General features: G+C 41.9%; 3 protein-coding genes across 3 annotated transcripts in view; 2 read left to right on the top strand and 1 right to left on the bottom strand.

Annotated features, from left to right (window-relative positions):
• The first annotated feature begins 68 nt into the window (after nt 1-68).
• Nucleotides 69-13664, top strand: cul3b (cullin 3b). Its single transcript, XM_058080352.2, has 16 exons — nt 69-342; nt 2393-2590; nt 3686-3799; nt 3916-4076; nt 5527-5641; nt 5960-6188; nt 6562-6707; nt 7733-7909; nt 7993-8163; nt 8374-8481; nt 8877-9001; nt 10638-10734; nt 11538-11672; nt 11748-11934; nt 12226-12371; nt 12484-13664. The coding sequence occupies exons 1-16, from the start codon at nt 280-282 to the stop codon at nt 12613-12615; spliced, it is 2304 nt and encodes a 767-aa protein (XP_057936335.1). The 5' UTR covers nt 69-279; the 3' UTR covers nt 12616-13664.
• A 1271-nt stretch (nt 13665-14935) lies between these two features.
• fam124b (family with sequence similarity 124B) overlaps nt 14936-18811 on the top strand; it is a gene marked incomplete at its 5' end in the record, with an annotated part of 5403 nt that continues 1527 nt past the window's right edge. The window contains 6 exons of the mRNA XM_058080353.2: nt 14936-15000; nt 15349-15380; nt 16873-17088; nt 17173-17568; nt 17652-17848; nt 18585-18735. Coding sequence (XP_057936336.2) covers nt 14936-15000; nt 15349-15380; nt 16873-17088; nt 17173-17568; nt 17652-17848; nt 18585-18735 — 1057 coding nt within the window. The remainder of the gene's footprint in view (nt 15001-15348; nt 15381-16872; nt 17089-17172; nt 17569-17651; nt 17849-18584; nt 18736-18811) is intronic.
• The window catches only part of mmp28 (matrix metallopeptidase 28), an 18742-nt gene continuing 17945 nt past the window's right edge, over nt 18015-18811 (bottom strand). Inside the window, exon 8 of the mRNA XM_058080322.2 lies at nt 18015-18811. This exon is cut by the window's right edge and continues 2051 nt beyond it. The gene's annotated coding sequence lies outside the window, so the exon portion shown is untranslated.

Raw genomic sequence — 18811 nt, forward strand, 5'->3', positions numbered from 1 at the left:
TATCAATGTGCCGAAAGTGACGTATAAAATATAGACATATTTTGTCAAGGCTCGCGAGATTTGGGGCGCGTGAGCTCTGCGCAATGAGACTTGTAGTGAGTCCGCCATTGCTGAAGCAAGTACTAGTGAATTTGGCTGTCAACAATAAACTTACTGCACCGGGACGCGGAGCTACGAGGTCGAGTGAAAGCTTGTGGACTGCTCCAGTCACCAGTAGTCACCCCGTACCTCACTGGAGAACTTTTTAATGTGAATACAGAGCCCACGGACGAGGCTACCATGTCCAATCTCAGCAGAGGCGGCACCAAGAAAGACACCAAAATGAGGATACGGGCCTTTCCTGTAAGTACGCCGGAGACGATGCTTCGCCTGCCCGCCAGGCGGTGACTCGATCACCGTGGTCTTGGCTGCTTGGCTAAAGGCTAAGAAGCTAACCAGCTGAGCCGTCGATGACTGAACAAACAGTGGCACCTTGAAACGTCGCAATGCACACACTTATTGTAGTTTGTGTTGGCAACATATATGTATTATTACAAATACGTTGGAAAGTTGAATCAATCACTTTAACGTTTTCTGTGTTAATGGATCCTAAAGCTGTTTAAACGTTAGCTTGTTGGTCAGGTGGGTCGTCGTTGACGCTAATGTTAGCCTGTGACACTTGTTGTTTTGGGTGCTTTGGGCTTTGTCATTTAAACGTCAAACGTCAATACACATTATTTTAATGTTCACTATTACGGATTATTGTACAATGTAATGCCACCGGCGTAAAGAACAGGCTTTACTAGAACTTCATCGATGCTAACAATTATTGAGCCTGCTAGCGTAGTTTTGGCATTGCAAATGCAGCAATGAATATTAGAACGTGACTCTTTTTCTATCCGATATTTCGAAATTGTTACGGTGATGTAGGAATTCTAGGAATCCTCTCCGTCCACCTGACACACTCTTTGTCTGCAAGTCATTGGAAGACCTCAAATTCAACTGACCTCATTTTGCATAAAAGAGAAATTCCGCCGTGTAACGGACAGACTGCGCAAGTATATCAAATGTCTCTCTGGTAGTCTGCTAATGATAGCTTGAACCGTGTGACTGTGGCCTTACACTACCTAACCGGTGCTACCGGTGGACCTCAACTTGATAAGGGGTGAACCTGTTGATAAGGCCCAGTCATCATACAGACAAACCAGCACCTTGCTTGCCTGCGTTTGGGCTTGTCTACTGGAGTTGGCAATGTTCTTCTTCCCAAAACATATCGTCATAGCATGCAAATGTTGACAAACTGCTAATGCGTAAAGCTGTACATATTCATAACTATTCAGCTGACATCATGAGTTGTTTATTAGTTGGTGCTACCGATACAAATCTCAAGATTATAATTATTCTTGTCAGCTTCCCTGATCTATGAAGGTTAAATATTTATTTTATTGATCTGAAGAAACATAACATTGTACCCCATGGCTGTTAATAATAGCCAATAAACGACTGTTAAGAAAAAATGTAAAAAAAAAAAAAAAAACATCATTCCGTCATGTAAAATGTAATTGGCCGATATAGCCATCACCTTTATTTTCATCCCTAATATTAGAAAATAGACCCTAGTTTTAAAGGAAAACTACACTTAAACTACACATATATATTTTGCCCATCATCCACAATCCACAAGCGTGTTCTAAATACATAAAAACAGCTAGCTAAACAGCTATTTAGACTATGAATCCCAAAAAGAAAAACCTCCCAAAATGCCAACAATGTTCTATTACATAACTGTCCTGTATAAAAACAAAGCTACAGCGACATTGTTGTTGTCGCAGCTAACACAAAGAACAATTTAGTTCTTCTTATTGATGCATGTAGTGGCGTGAGGCACGGTTCAAAACAATACTAGCTCATATTTATATACTCATATTGTAAAGGACATTTATTTATTGGTTAAAAAGTGGCTAACTTTTCTTTCCTGGGATGTCAGCCTCTGCACACATTGCTACTAAATCGACACAGTAACGTTATGGGTAGTTGCGAATTGTACATGACTGGGATATTTATTAAATTTTTAAGAGACTCGTGCCTTAACTTACCTTCCAAACATATCTGCCAATAAATGTTCTTATCGGCCATCAGATTACGTTGGTGACGTAAGCAATTCCTCGAAGCAGATACAAAAAAACATCAAATATTTTTTTTAATCGCAGTATTCAAATTATTCGAATAATCGTTGCAGCCCTATATTCCTTACTTACTTCTTCAAGTAACTTGTGTTGAGCGTTTGCGTTGCATCTGTGCAGTATTAAGAAGCACTTTGTTGGGATGAAGACTCTAGTGGGCTGTCACATACTTGTATGTAAACATAAAAATAATAGGATTTTAAAACACTGTTGTCCTACCAACCTCGCAGATGACAATGGATGAGAAGTATGTGAACAATATATGGGACCTCCTGAAGAATGCCATCCAGGAGATTCAGAGGAAGAACAACAGTGGGCTGAGCTTTGAGGAACTCTACAGGAACGCCTATACCATGGTGCTCCACAAACATGGAGAGAAGCTTTACACTGGACTGCGGGAGGTTGTGACTGAGCATCTTATCAACAAAGTAAGAACAACACACACGTACTGTGTAATGACAAAGGTTTAGCGCTAAAGTGGCTAAGGAATTGTCACATTTTAAGTTACTGTTTTTGGAAGTTAAGTGATTGTTGTCAAGCCGTGCATTGAAGAACAAATCAGAGATACCATTGGTCATTACACTTCTGTGCGCACAAATATTGTCCTAGAGATTCTAAAGACAGTAGAGCAACTGTTGGTTAAGAAACAAGTGGACAATTACAAATGACAATAAGTGCCAGATGTTTCTCTCTGTTTGACTTTATTGCTTTTCCAGTCACGTTGACAACATTATCTGGTCTTTACTGGTAAAACAGACGATGTTAAGATGTATAAATGTTGTCCAGTAAGGGCAGGAGCCACATTTAGGGCCATCGGCTAACAACTATGACACTTGCCCAATACAGTCGTCCCTCGTCCACAACATAAACATAAAAAATGTAAATAATTTCTTGACAAATATAACAGCCTGAGCTATTTACATTTGGAACTGTACTGGGTGTGTTTGCACAAGTTTGCGAGTGCGTGCACACATGTGAATGCGTTCAAATTTCCCCTCAATATGTAATCTCTTCAACGCGACGAGACTCCTTTCCCTTTGACTTCCTGGTTGCTGTGTAGTTGTATTTCTATTGACAAGTTGCAGGCCAGGTTCTTACAAAATGCACCCCTGCTACCTTTTGGCCATTTTTACGACTTTAAACTGCGCCAAATATGCTCTCTTCCATAGTGGAGTTATGTCATCACCTCTTTTTGCCTCTAGCTCAAAACAAAGGTTGGCAGATCATATCTGTATCTGAGTGTGTTAAGGGATTTAGTAGTTTGAGCACCAGTGATTATTCATCAACTCTCAAGAGTGAGGCAAAAAAGGCAGGTCAGTGTGCCCTTAAAAAAAAAAAGTATGACAGACTGCTGAGTCACACTGCAGTGACTACTATCACACTGCTGTACTATGTCTGACTAGTGGAAGAATATTTTACAAAGTAAAAGGACATGGAAATACAATAGGTGCTGTCACCACCACTGCGTAGTGTGTCATCATATGCCCGCTTAAAAATGTGTGTGTGTGTGTTGTTTCCCAAAGGTACGAGAAGATGTCCTCAACTCCCTGAACAATAACTTTCTGCAAACCCTAAACCAGGCTTGGAATGACCATCAGACGGCAATGGTGATGATCCGGGACATCCTCATGTACATGGTGAGATGCTGTTGTGTGTTTGTTTTTTGTTTTGTTTTTTTATGAGTGCCTCAGGACTATCATCCACTAAGTTATAACACTAAAAACACTCCTCCGTCTCTTTTCTCTCCACTCAGGACCGGGTTTATGTGCAGCAAAATAATGTGGAGAATGTCTACAATTTAGGTCTCATCATCTTTAGGGATCAGGTTGTCCGCTACGGCTGTATCAGAGACCACCTCCGACAAACCCTATTGGACATGATTGCACGTGAAAGGAAGGGCGAGGTGGTGGACAGGTAGTCAATTAAACCCAGATAATATGTTTTAGTGTACTGATTTGATTTTGTTTCAATTGTACAATTTCATCAATTATTCAGTAAAATACATGTGGTCCTTGTTTACAATAGTTACTGGTTTTTATATTTTGTGGGTACAAACACTCCTATTATTTCTAATATTGTAAGACTTTTTATAGTGTTGCCAATCTGGTCCGATCCTGTATGATCCTTTAAAAAAATAATAATAATACGCTTTTTTTTACAAACATAAATTTGTGGAATTGAATACGGTTACGAAAATAGCTTTTCAAAGAATTAAAAATAAGGCAACCAAAGTACTGTTGAATTTACTTGATTACACATCAGGATCAACAATATTGTTTGCCTTTTGTAACACACCTCTATATGCCAGGTCCCTCATCCAATATAAGATCAAATTAGTAGGGATAATTATTTACCATGGTTACAGATTGATATGTGGTGTGATTTAGAATATACCCGTTTTTTTTTTAAACAAACTAGTCTCCGTAGTATTAACCAGCCATCCGGGCACAATGAGGAGAAAATACCGCTGTACCTATGGAGCCTAATATTCAATGTCCAAAATTAAAGTAACTTCACCACGGACATGTCTGCATGGTAATGTTGCGTTTTCTTCTTTGTGCGGGTGGCGGGAGTCGAGTGGCAACCAGCTTTGGGCATCCCTAATGCAAGCTAACCACAGGGATGAACAGCTTTTTATTATTGTGTTTTATGTCCTTTGTGTGTTGTGCATTTTTAAAAATGTGCGAATGAGGTGCAAACAAGCCAATTTGCATGCCACGCCAAACTTACATGACATGAATGAAATGCTATCACAGTGCGAAGGAACGTTTGTGTGGGGAAGTATTTACTCGGCGGACCATTCTCATTATAAACACTAAACCGCCCCCCACCGAACTATACAGGTTGAAATGGTGATAAACAGTGAAGGTTGGCGACACCGCAGAGAGTGAATGGAAGCTATCAGGGTTAAGCTGGTTTAGCATGCTAGTGTGGTTGCGTGCGTGACTCAGGCTGAATGACTATATCTTCACCGCTTTATGGTAAGGGCCGTTTCACAATGCGGGGTGACAGCCTGCAGGTTCTGTGTGAAGACGGGAAACATATTCATTCTTGTACCCAACTCGTCGTACAGACAGTCTCAACACACAGAGGACATACTACCAGCCTTCAAAATATGTTGACATCCCACTTGAAAAGTTAGCCAGTTTCTTCCCAATAAATAATTTTTACAAGACTTTGCTGAATTAATCACAATTAATACATCCCAAAGATATCAACCAACCCTAATTTAGGTTTAAGTTATGATTTACACAAAACTCGCATCACAGAATTTGATTGTAAGCGAGGACCACCTGCAATAGCCATATTTACCTTTAAACTTTGTGACTGTGTTTAATCGTGTTTTGTTGTTCATCTAAATCAGGGGCGCCATCAGAAATGCGTGCCAAATGTTGATGATCCTCGGCCTTGAAGGCAGATCTGTTTATGAAGAGGACTTTGAAGCACCTTTCTTGGAAATGTCTGCAGAATTTTTCCAGGTCTGTGAAGTGGAATTTACACTCTTAATTGTTGATTTAGGTACATTTGAAATACTTTTAGACATACCGCCAAAATTCAAGTTATTCTCTAAATACACTCAATAAAAATATAAAGTCAACACAAAGTCACCTAATAAATATGCAAATCGCTTGTCATATTGTAGCATCACTGTATTTTTTTTTAGTGTGTTTAGTAAACCAATAGCACAAAACACCCATATGGCCCTTACATTTTTCAATTGTTAAGCTAAGTTTCAAATCACAAACATTTACAAGAGTTTGTAGGGGCAAAAAATCTTAATTTCTTGTTTCTTTTAGATGGAGAGCCAGAAGTTCCTTGCAGAAAACAGTGCAAGTGTGTACATAAAGAAGGTGGAAGCCAGGATTAATGAGGAGATTGAGCGGGTGATCCACTGTCTGGATAAATCTACAGAGGAGCCCATTGTCAAGGTAGTGGAGAGGGAGCTCATATCCAAGCACATGAAGACAATTGTAGAGATGGAGAACTCTGGTCTGGTACACATGCTCAAGAATGGAAAGACCGATGGTAAGTGTGCTTTAACACATGTAGTTTCTCTGGTTGAAATGTAAACACCAAGAATGTTTGCTCTAGTGAGTGAATTAGCAACATAGCCTTTATTGATAACTTTATAGAGATATCTGAATTATCGACCAGGCTTTAAGTGCACTTTCAGCAGATGTCTTGAGCAAATTGTCCTTATTTACACATTGCTGCTTGCAGATGACTAGCTCACCACATATACACTGAACCAATCTGTTAGCCAAATGTTGTTACGGCACCATTCTGTCGTCTACCTTGTTTCATTCACAAAAAAAAAACATTATGTACACTACAAGCAATGCATCCATACTAGAAATTGACTTCTAACATATGTGGCCCTATGCATGTCAATCCACAGACCTGGCGTGTATGTACAAGCTGTTCAGTCGCGTTCCCAATGGACTGAAGACCATGTGTGAGTGTATGAGCTCCTACCTTCGGGAGCAAGGCAAGGCTCTTGTGTCAGAGGAGGGAGAAGGAAAAAACCCTGTGGACTACATCCAGGTACTCCCAACCAGCTATGCTATGACACCATCACTCCACACTTGCATCCTTAAACAGGGTTCTTGCGCAAATATGTAAAAGTATGGAATTTTATTGTATACATTTTCAGGTATGGAAACTGAAGTATGAAAAAATTGATGTTGTCAAGAGAGGCAGTGAGAGCCAGGAAAAATGTGTAAACAAACATACCAGAAAGTCGAATGAGATTGAAACATGAGTGATCACGCACATTGGCATAGGATAGGCTTTTATTTTGTCATGGCAGTGCGCCATGATCAAATACATGTAGCGGAAACCCTGTCGAGTATTTTGATAGTTGATAAATCTGAAACTTGTTTTGATTAATTGGATTCATTACCGTTTTCTGAAGTTGAAGCTGATTTGGGCGATTATCTTGTATTGCCCAAAGTGCAAAGATAATCTGGTAGTATGGGATAACTAAATAAACATTTTTTTAAATAATCATGTTTGAGAGGGTGAAATCGGACGATATTCTCATTTTTAAATGGGAAAAAATATGATCAATCAAATACCAAAATAGTTGTTGAGGTCAGTCCTATAAATACTATACAATTTGGGTAAAAATGTGCCCCTTCAAGATAAATTGTTTTTTGTATTTATAATACAGTGAGCGCAGTTATGACTTGTGATGGATCACACAGGCAGAAGGAACTGATTCTTGCATTTTGTGGTTATGAAAGAAGAGTTTTTTTGTTCATGCTTACTTCTGCGTGCCAGTGCAGCATCATAACGCTTCTCTAAACCTCTAAAAGGCATATCTTAATCTTAATCTTAAAACACAGTGTAACTGCTCTAACCTCCCCTTCCCTCGCCTTTGTGGTCTCAGAACATTATGGTGACTGATTCTCACTGCACTATTTTCTTTAAATGCTTTTGGAGGTTTCCGTAATTCTTATTGTAATTTTCTCACATGCTAACTGTGACTGTAGGCGTAAATGTATTCATTTATTTCTTGTGCAAACTGCCACTCATCAGCTTCCCATCTCCCTGCCACCTTCCCACAGGGCTTACTGGACCTCAAGTTGCGTTTTGACCGGTTCCTCCAGGAGTCTTTCAACAATGACCGTCTCTTTAAACAAACTATCGCCGGTGACTTCGAGTACTTCCTTAACCTCAACTCGCGCTCGCCTGAGTACCTCTCACTTTTCATTGACGACAAACTAAAGAAAGGAGTAAAAGGGGTGAGTTGACTGGATATCATTGCAACTTTCGATGTATGTTGTTGTTTTTGGAAACACCCGTACAATCGTTTATTCTCTTTTAGCTGACAGAGCAGGAGGTGGAGTCCATACTGGACAAGGCTATGGTGCTGTTTCGTTTCATGCAGGAAAAGGATGTGTTTGAGAGGTACTACAAGCAACATCTGGCCCGCAGGCTGCTCACCAACAAGAGTGTCTCGGATGACTCTGAGAAGAACATGATCTCAAAGCTTAAGGTGTGTGAATAAACCCTGCAAGAATAATTTCTTCTTTAAAAATTGTTTTTATTTAACATGCATATTGCCCAGGTAAATCGCCCATAGAATGTGAGTGTGAGTGGTTATTTGTCGATATGTTCCCTGTAATTGAGTGCAATAATCCATTATTCTCATGCCATTGCCTGTGTAACAATTCTTAATGTAATCCTTTGGGTCTTCATTCCTCAGACTGAGTGTGGCTGTCAGTTCACCTCTAAACTGGAAGGCATGTTCCGAGATATGAGCATCTCAAACACCACCATGGACGAGTTCAGACAACACCTGCAGACAACTGGGGTGAGCACACACAGCATGCCACAATTCAGTCTGTAATGGGCACGCTGTCCATCCATAATCGCTGAGCAGATGAATCACTGCTGTCTAATTAACATGAATACATTGAGCTTTGTCAAACAGGTTCTGTGTTTGTTTTTTTCATTTTAGGTTTGCAGTTGGCAAAAGCTCAGTTTAAATCTGCTGTTTTTGTTGCCATGGCAAAAATTTTATTAAAAAAAAATGTTCTACAAGGTGAAATTTAGCATAATGTACATTGCTTATGTAAGGATTTTTGGCTCCTTGGTCCTTAGTGCAAACCGGTATCTCTCCACCAAACGCTCCTACTTTTCAAAATGTAATTACATCCACATGATGGTGCTGTCACCTGTATAAAAGTACCCCCCCCTCCCTTTCAGGTGTCTCTTGGAGGTGTTGATCTCACTGTGAGAGTGTTGACAACAGGTTACTGGCCAACACAGTCAGCAACACCCAAGTGCAACATCCCCCCTTCACCTCGACATGCATTTGAAGTCTTCAGAAGGTGAGTCATGCATACATTCATTTATGCATCCATCCATCCATTTTCTTCCATATATCCAGGTCACAGGGGCAGCAGTCTCAGTCGGGTGCACCAAGGCATTCTTAGGCCCTTTCCGAGACATACTCCCAACATTAGTTTAGCTATTGTAATTTTATTTATTAAATTTCATGTATGCTGTATGTCGAGCATGTATAGCATACTTGACAATAAAGTTGACTTTGACATAGCCTGATCTCACCATCAAGGAGGTGGGTGCATTACTGCGGGTGCTGCGCCGTTTCTCATGTTGATCTCACAGGCCGTCCTTCCTTCACTCGTGAACAAGATCCCGAGATAGTTGAACTCCTCCACCAAGGACAAGACCTAACTGCCAACCCGAAAGGTGCATTCTACCCTTTTCCGGCAGAGTACCCCATCGTGGCCTTAGATTTGGAGGTGCTTAGTCTCATCCCAGAAGCCTCACACTCGGCCACAAACATCCAAACGCCAAAGGTCAGAGCTGGATGGTGACATCAGGACCATAGCAGAGATGAGATCCTAAGGTTACCGAAGTGCACATAGAAAATGAATCCATAAATTTAATCAGAATCGCTGACTGGGAGGGGCAGCCTTGGTGGAGGTCAACGTTGATCATCAACAGGCTGGACTTACTCCTGGCAATGTGACCCAGACTGCTGCTCAGGTTGTAAAAGGGAATGGCATGAATGGCACGTAGAAGCTATGAACTCTCTCTCCTGGAACGCCCCCCACAGGAACACGGTCCAATGCCTTTTCCAAGTCCACAAAGCAAGTCCACAAATGGGCCGGTCGGCCACAATCCCGTGCACCCTCGCGTACCCTTGCAAGTGTGGAGAGCTGACCCACATTGCACTTCCTATAACTGCGGTTGTACCCTTCTCTCCAACACTGTGGAAGAGACTTTTTCCAGAGAGCCTTGTAGTTGGAACACACTCCCCAGTCACCTTTGTTGAAAACAGGAGACAACCCACGCTGTTCTGCCAGTACAGAAGTGCTGTTCCCTGGTTGATCCTGCACACGGACCTGTGCAGTTAAACTGTGAATGGCGACTGGCTCATTAAATCAGTCCATGCATTGTTAAAGAGATGTGAGGCTATAGATGTAGGGGCACATGACATCTTCTTTGTTCTTTATCTGAACACATTTGTGCAACCTGGCGCACTGAGGCTTGATCTTTACCCACTGTGGCTCACATGATCGTTTTTGAATATTGTTCTACAGTTGTATGAAAAAGTTTGGCCAACCCTGATAATTTCCAGATTTTCCATTTTTATAAATCTTTGGTTGTTTGAATCAGCTATTTCAGTTAAATACTGTATATCATAAAGCAGATATATTTGAGAAGTGAAATGAAGTTCATAGGATTTACAGAAAGTGTGCAATAATTACTATAAGTTTAGGCATCCATGAATATTCATGAGACCGTGCCCAAACTTTTTCATACGACTGTATATAAATATTCCATTATCTTTGCCTATAGTCAGATCGATATATTTAATTGATGTCAGACACACAGGTGTCGGAGTATAAACCACCGGTGGAGTAAAGGAGATTTCATAAAGCCCCACAGACTATTCTTAGATGTTAACCTTCTACAACCCCATTCTCCATTTTGTAGATTTTATCTTGGCAAGCACAGTGGCAGACAACTAACACTGCAGCACCACATGGGCTCTGCAGATCTCAACGCCACCTTCTACGGTCCCATTAAAAAGGTATGTGACATTTTCAACTTAGAATGGGCATAGTAATCCATTGATGAGTTATTAATAATTAATCAATGGTGTACAAGTGTTCATTAATCGCATCACACAATTGAGGCAAATTGGAGTGTACTACTTGGCTGCAACCAGCAGGGGTGCTGTTGATTTAGTCTCACACACAGACACCAAAAAATAAGGTACATTGATGCCAAAGAGCAGCTATCTTAGGATATTATAATTTTTTTCCATTCATTCATTCATTTTCTACCGCTTTTCCTTCACGGGGGGTGCTGGAGCCCATCCCAGCTGTCGAGAGGCGGGGTACACCCTGGACTGGTGGCCAGCCAATCACAGGGCACATATAGACAAACAACCATTCACACTCACATTCATACCTATGGACAATTTATAGTTGCCAATTAACCTAGCATGTTTTTGGAATGTGGGAGGAAACCGGAGTACCCGGAGAACATGCAAACTCCACACAGAGATGGCAGAGGGTGGAATTGAACCCAGGTCTCCTAGCTGTGAGGTCTGCGCGTTAACCACTCGTCCGCCGTGCCGCCCCACAATTTATTTATTTTTTGTAAAATTTAATATTCTTCCATGAAACATGTTGAGGACAATTACATGGCATCCACTTTCATTCATGTTTTTCATGTGGCTGTGACTGTGATCATGCAATATTTCTACATCTTCAATCAGAGGAATCCAAATGTAATTTTATACATTTCTTTTAAAATATATATGTTTACACACACACACACACAAATATTTAATTGTTGCTGAAGTGATCAGAGTTGTTGTGTGACCAGGAGGACGGGTCAGAGGTCGGAGTCGGGGGAGCTCAAGTAACCGGTTCCAACACTCGGAAGCACATCCTACAGGTGTCCACCTTCCAGATGACCATCCTCATGCTTTTCAACAACAGAGAGAAGTCTACCTTTGAGGTACTGAATTGTCCTTGCTGGTTTCACGGCCTTGTGTTATCAATGACCGACTTATGCTATACTTGCACCCTGCAGGAGATCCAACAGGAGACCGATATCCCAGAGAGGGAGCTGGTCCGAGCACTGCAGTCTTTGGCCTGTGGGAAGCCCACTCAAAGAGTCCTTACCAAGGAGCCCAAGTCCAAGGAGATTGAGAATGGTCATGTGTTTACAGTCAATGACCAGTTTACCTCCAAACTGCACCGGGTGAAAATCCAGACAGGTATACCAATAACTCTCTCACGGAACGGTTCTCACTCACATGGGTTGCGTACCATTTGTCTTTACTTATAAAGCACTGACACCAAACACAGAGGGAAGGTCATCCGGTGTCATTCACATGGATTTACTGCCAGAATTCCCTGCATGTGTTCCTGTTCACATCCATGTGTACATGCAGTTGTCGTATGCTTCCCGTTATCTAAAGATGTTCCAATAATGACGTGATTTCAAAAGTTGTTCATTTGTCACCGCATTCAATGAAGACCCTTACCTTTTAATTGTGCACCCCCAGTGGCTGCTAAGCAAGGAGAGTCCGACCCAGAGAGGAAGGAGACTCGACAGAAAGTGGACGATGACAGGAAGCATGAGATTGAAGCTGCTATTGTTCGCATCATGAAGTCTAGGAAGAAGATGCAGCACAACGTCTTAGTAGCAGAGGTGAGTTGGCCCCAAGTGACCTGACCAAGTTGCAGACCGTTGTTTGTCAGGACTTGTTCAAAATCTCTGTGTCCAACCTTGTATTCACTGGTTTTGTGTGTTCGCTCCACAGGTCACACAGCAGTTGCGAGCACGATTCCTCCCCAGTCCTGTAGTCATCAAGAAACGTATTGAAGGACTCATTGAGAGGGAATATTTGGCACGAACGCCAGAGGACCGCAAAGTGTACACCTATGTAGCGTAAAAGATGTGAATTCAGAGCACCGTAGAGGCGGGAGAAACAGCGAGCCTTGTTTTTGTGGACTGCTATGCGTTTGAAATGAACTTGGAAGTGCTCTCGTCGTTGATTCTGGGATACACTGGGAAGTTTAACTTTTCTTCCATAAAAAATGTTAGGAAAAAAAAAATCATGCAAAAGACGGGGAAGTTTTCTAGCAATATTAGACTTCTGCTAACAGAAATGACCGGAATGGGGGGAGGGGCGGTCTAGTTTTGTACAAAATGATGTTTCTTGTGGCCTTTGGGGAGAATTGGGAGAGACTGACCAAAAGGTTGAAGGAGCGTTGCTGGGTGGTTATGAAGCTGACATGCGGATACAGAGAGAGACTTAAGAAGACATTAGAATTCACACCCCTGTTTTAATTGTTGACGTCTGTGTTATGTTTGTGTTATGTGGCACAACTATGGCTGTACAGACACTCTTGGCCCTTTCCCCTCAGAAGATTTGAAATTGAACAAAGAGGGCAAAGTGTTACCTGGGACAGACTCGGCTTACAGCAATCAGATACACTTAAAGTACTTGGGGAACCTTGACGAGTGCTTAATTTATGTTGCAATTTTTTTTCCTGTTTTTTCGGGTGCTTAATGCCTGCAGTTCATTAATTGCACCTCCTATACCGTCTTAATGACATTCTCGGATATAATATTTTTCCCGGGTTTGTGCTCGTGGTCTGAGATTAAAGTAAGAAAACCTCTCACCACGCTATCGGCAACAAGATCCACCGAGGGAATAAGACAACCACAACAATGACGTTTCGGCCCATCATTACATTTTACTCAGGCCTGTATGAGTGACCACAAGATGACAGCCTCGCTCTTGAATGGCTCGTTCCCCTGTGGTGCAGGTTTCAATGAGGATTTGTTTTGTTCCTTCTTGGTTGCATTTTGAATGGGTGGAACCTGACTAGCACCGTGTTCTAATGTGTACAAATTGTAAAATAATTATTGTACTCACTGCGAAGGTGGATTGTACAGGGCCTTGTTTTCATCATAATAAATGTAGAATAAAACGGATGTTCTCTCGATGCTCTTCCAACCACCACAAATGTAAGGGTATTTGCCTCGCCGGGCCATAAATTAAATGTAATTACCGCCAGCCACACTCACAAACATCTGCATGCATTTAAAAACGCTTTTTCATGCAATGTTGCAGTGTTTGGTTTTTAAGTACTCGCATACTTTACGCATCATCATATGCATCACTTGTAAGAGTTATGTTTAAATAGCACTTACTCTTGAATTCCACTTCATTAAATTGAAAACATGAACAACGAATATCTTCTACAATGCAGTGTATATAGTTGCCATAATGGACCTCATGCGATACTACTAATTTTAGGCCAGAACTGCTGATACCAATACTTTGCTTGAATATTTCATTTTCAGGGTCATTGATTTTGTCTTTTAATTTGCTAATCGTGATTATAACCAGAATTAAACAGCATAAAGATATGATCCGGAAGTGTTTTGTGAGCACATTTATTTGTAATAATATACCAACGCTATAACACAAGACAATGATTCTCTTTTATTACAGACATTTGTTTGATCAAAATAAACTTAAAGAGCAAAAACTACGATTGGTTCTCTGACTTCAACAATGTAGCAATATGAACAAGACAACAAAAACATATTTGTGGAAATAGACGACAAAAAATGCATATTTAATCAGGTTATCTTCGATCCGAGCCCGAGTGTCAATAATATCGATATTGGGATCGAACATCCCGCCCACTCAAACTGCCGTTTTAAAATGTCACTGCTACAAGTTAGTTTTTGATACATGACTTTTCTGTGTTTGTGTGTTAATGTCTAAAAGTGTAACACAACCCCCTCCAAAAAAGCGAGCTAAAACTGATGCGTAATGCTCTTAGTGAAGTCTTAACAAACAATGGTGTTAGCTTGAAGGCTTCCAGTCCACTTTTCAATCTGTGCAGGCCGTCTGGACTCTTTTGTGTCGTCACATTGTTCCACGCACGCCATCTGCTCCGCTTATTACTGGCGGCTTTACACTTAAGTACTCCCACTGCCTCCTTTCGCCCATCCTGGAGTAACGCTACATCGAAGGGTGTTTGTTTGTTTTTGCTAGCCATGGAAGGTAATAATATGACAGTGTGTATATTTTAGCATAACTGGATTTTGTTGCCTGGTGACGTCACCGTCCCACTTCGCGGTACTACTTTTTTTTTGGAGCTCCTGGCCGTGGGGCTGAAGTTATCCGGGATGCTCTCCTTCAACCCTCCAACGCTCCACATTGACACTCCGTCCACCCGTGAAACGTGTTTACAAGAGCGGTGCCCTTAAAGAGAGAAGATGAAAACGCCGTGGACTCAGGAGCGGAAAGCGCCGAGTGAGTCAAACGCCGCTCGTGGTTAGCTTCAAGTTAGCCTCAGGCTAATGGCAGCAACAAGCTAACTCCGCCGTTTCACTAGCCAAAGTAGAAAGTAACTTATTCAACTTCACTCACTTGACTCTTAACATTTTCAAGTTTTTATCTCGTGTAAGTTGTGTGTGTTTCTCGTCATATCATGCGTTTACTTATTTAAATTTACAACCTCCTGATAGCTAACAATCCGTTGTCATGGCGACACAACCAAAGAGGCAGGTGTCAAGACCACCACCGCAAGATGGAGACAGATGTTGCTGTATTTCGGATAATCACAATCTGAAACACTTTCCTATATTTTTTATGTTTCAGATCGGACTCCAGCAGGATGTCAACATCAGGCAGTAAGTCCTCCTTTTAAAAGCTAACATACTACAGTATATAATAATCATTCGTGCTCTTTTTTATTGGCCTGCAGCACAACTGAATTTCAGGCTAAGAGAAGTGGAGAAAATAGAGCCAAAAAGCACAATGTAAAGACAAAAATTCCATATACTTTTCATTGTGTCCTGTAGCTGAGGTCCATGAGTATGAAAGGCTTAAAGTTGTACTTAATTTTCCAAGCAGGAATTTGACTTAATGTGGTCCAACCCTAATGGTAATGGTTGTATTTCATTTGAACATGCATCATATTACAATTGAGTGCATCCCATAATCAGTTCCCAGTTCCACATGTCCAAAAGGAGTAGGAAGAAGCAAAGCTTATTAAATCCTACCCCTCCATCTGGTACTTTTACAATCAGTAACTGTTACATTTGTTCACTTCCTGCTTTCTTAATATAGTTTTTTTTATTTTATTTTTGTCATGTACCGACCGAAGTACGAGGTGATATGAGCATCCAATGCCATAATGGGTACCATAGTAAGTGTCAATATAGTGATATATATAGCACATCATGACTGGTTCAAGACTCTTCATCCTTGTATTTAGCAAACATCAACTGCTTGTATTGTTGTTAATCTGATACCAAACTGAATTTGAAGAAGTAATGTAGCTAGCAAACATGTACACCAACTAAAATACACCCAAAAAATAGCATTTTTAACAAGGTCCACACAGACTCTCATTACAGAGTGTGCACGCTCACTGTCAGATTTTTTGAAATCACTAAAAAAACAGCTTTTGTAACATTGCTATAAATATATATCGATGTATAGAAGAGCGATTATACGAGATTGGGTCTACAAGAACAAGTCAAGATTTTAACATCACTTTTAAGAAAAGTACAATGAAAAAATATGACAATACATTGCAATCTTTCATTCATTCATTCATTTTCTACCCTGGACTGGTGGCCAGCCAATCACAGGGCACATATAGACAAACAACCATTCACACTCACATTCATACCTATGGACAATTTGGAGTCGCCAATTAACCTAGCATGTTTTTGGAATGTGGGAGGAAACCGGAGTACCCGGAGAAAACCCACGCATGCACGGGGAGAACATGCAAACTCCACACAGAGATGGCCGAGGGTGGGATTGAACTCCGGTCCCTTAGCTGTGAGGTCTGCGCGCTAACCACTCGACCGCCGTGCAGCCCATATTGCAATCTATTCATGTAATTTCTACTACGTTACAGTCTTCACTCTGTGTGTATGCTAGCAGCCCCGCCTTCACCCACTGAGACAAAGAGACCCTATGACTGACAAAAGGGCTCACATTGATCATGCCGTTTATCTATGGACCTTTTTAGCCTTTTTACAAAATTAAAAAAATATTTAAAATATACCAAAGCCGGATGCGTTCATTGGCCACTTTATTGAGTACAATAGTGAATCCAATTATCTCAATCCAAGTATTAATTTTTTCCTAATTGTTGTTGAACCCCAGTTGAGCTCATCAGCAGGCGTCTCCGTCAGCAGCAGCATCATCAGCAGCGTGTCCCCGTTATGAACTTGCATCTCTTGGCCAATCCCGGAGACTCTCTGCTGCTGCAGCACAGTCTGGATCGTCTTCTCCGTTGGCTCTGCCCGAGCCTTCACATCTTCCATGTGTCTGAGAGGGCTTCACCTCATCGAGGATGTTCTCATCTCTGCCCCGTAGCTGGTAGGGATCATCAAATGGTTAAACGGGTACAGGCGTTGTGTGTGACATTCACTCTTTATCGGTTGTATCGTTCTGCTTCCGCAGGCTACCCTTCTGTGGCCATCACTTTCTTTCTCCATGAGGCTTACGGAGAAGAGCGGATCCTCAAAGTCCTGGACTTCTTCCAGCGGCCGCCCTGGCAGTACAACCATACGGAGAGCTGCGGCAGCAGGACGGGCGGGATCCGCATTTCTTCCAGCAGCTCGCCCATGAATGCCCTGCTGCGGCCGTACCTCCTCCCCAGCCGAGACTTCTACAGCCTGGGTGCGGGGATGCCCGTTTGGGGGGTCCGACCCGTGCACTGCGGTGGCGAGATCCTCCGTGTGACGCTGTACAGCGGCTACGACAACTACGAGGATGCCGTGCGCTTCTACGAGACGGTGCTGCAGCAACAGGCACAGGAGCAGAAGACCGGTTTCTGCTGGTTTACGCTGCATACTGGTAAGTTTCCAGTCTTCATCCCTTTCACCACATCGTCTTGTCCCACGGAAACTGGTAAACTGACCGATATTATCCCCGCACAGAACCTGGTCTTTGCCTGCAGCTCGCCTTGAAACAGTTGTCAGCGGGCGTCCGAGTGGAGCCGTGTAGCTCCGCTGTGCTGCAGTTTAGCGTGGACGAAATCGGCCAGCTTGTCCCTCTGATGCCCAACCCGTGTACTCCAATCAGCAATTCACGCTGGCAGACCGAAGACCTGGATGGAAACAAGGTTCTCTTCCAGGTACCACTATACCTTTATTATTATCATCATGCTCGTGTGGAATTCAGTTATGAATGCTAAATCATCAAGAACTCATTTAGACCCGTCGGACATGACACAAGAAGTTTAAACTAAATGTACTCAAACAAATCTGCCAGCATAGGGAAAGTATTCATTCTATCCAAGGTATTTCACTTTAATGGATACTTTGAGTCAGTACATTTTATTTGTATAGCGCTTTTCAAAATACTCAGACACTTTACAGAAGAATGGAGTTGAATAAAAGCAAGTAAACCGAGTAAAAGATACATTAAAATACAACATTCATTCGTTTATACACAGTTAAAAGATTAGTAAAAGCGGGGGAGGGGTACAGCAGTCGGGCATAAAAAGTTAGACATTAAAAACAGATTTAAAGAGGTGGGTTTTTAGTTGTTTTTTTGAAACTGGGAAGGTCAGGGCAAGCATGGAGTGAATGGGGCAAAGAGTTCCAGAGGGTGGGGGCAGCGATGGAGAAGGCTCCGTCTCCCCAGGTTATAAAAAATAAATAAATAAATAAATACTCGGTAATACCAATCGTGACTTCAAACGCTAAGACAGTGATGATGTGTTTACGTGGCGTCAGTCACATGACCTACAATCTGTCAAAAGCATCCGTATGTTGAATGCGTGTACGTTAATGCTGCAGGTTTGTCACTCAACGTGCTTGCAATCTCATTAACTCCTAATCCCGCCCCCCTTCCTTCTGGCGCCGCAGGTGAAGACCCCAGCTCAACCTCAGCGACCTCTGACCTGTGCCTTCCCGCTGAGCTGCCCCGCTGTGTCTCCTCGAGCAATGCAGCTGAAGACCACATGCAAGTCACCTAGTAACCTCATTGGTCCTCCAGGCTGGCCCAATCACAGACAGGGTAATGTTTTTACACTTTATTGTATGAAATATATATCATATTATTATTCTTTTATGAGGTGTGCATAATTTGAGAT

The sequence above is a fragment of the Doryrhamphus excisus genome, linkage group LG8 (genome assembly GCF_037039965.1).
Source record: "Doryrhamphus excisus strain RoL-2023G ecotype Guam linkage group LG8, RoL_Dexc_Guam_v1.1, whole genome shotgun sequence".
Lineage (NCBI taxonomy): Eukaryota > Metazoa > Chordata > Actinopteri > Syngnathiformes > Syngnathidae > Doryrhamphus > Doryrhamphus excisus.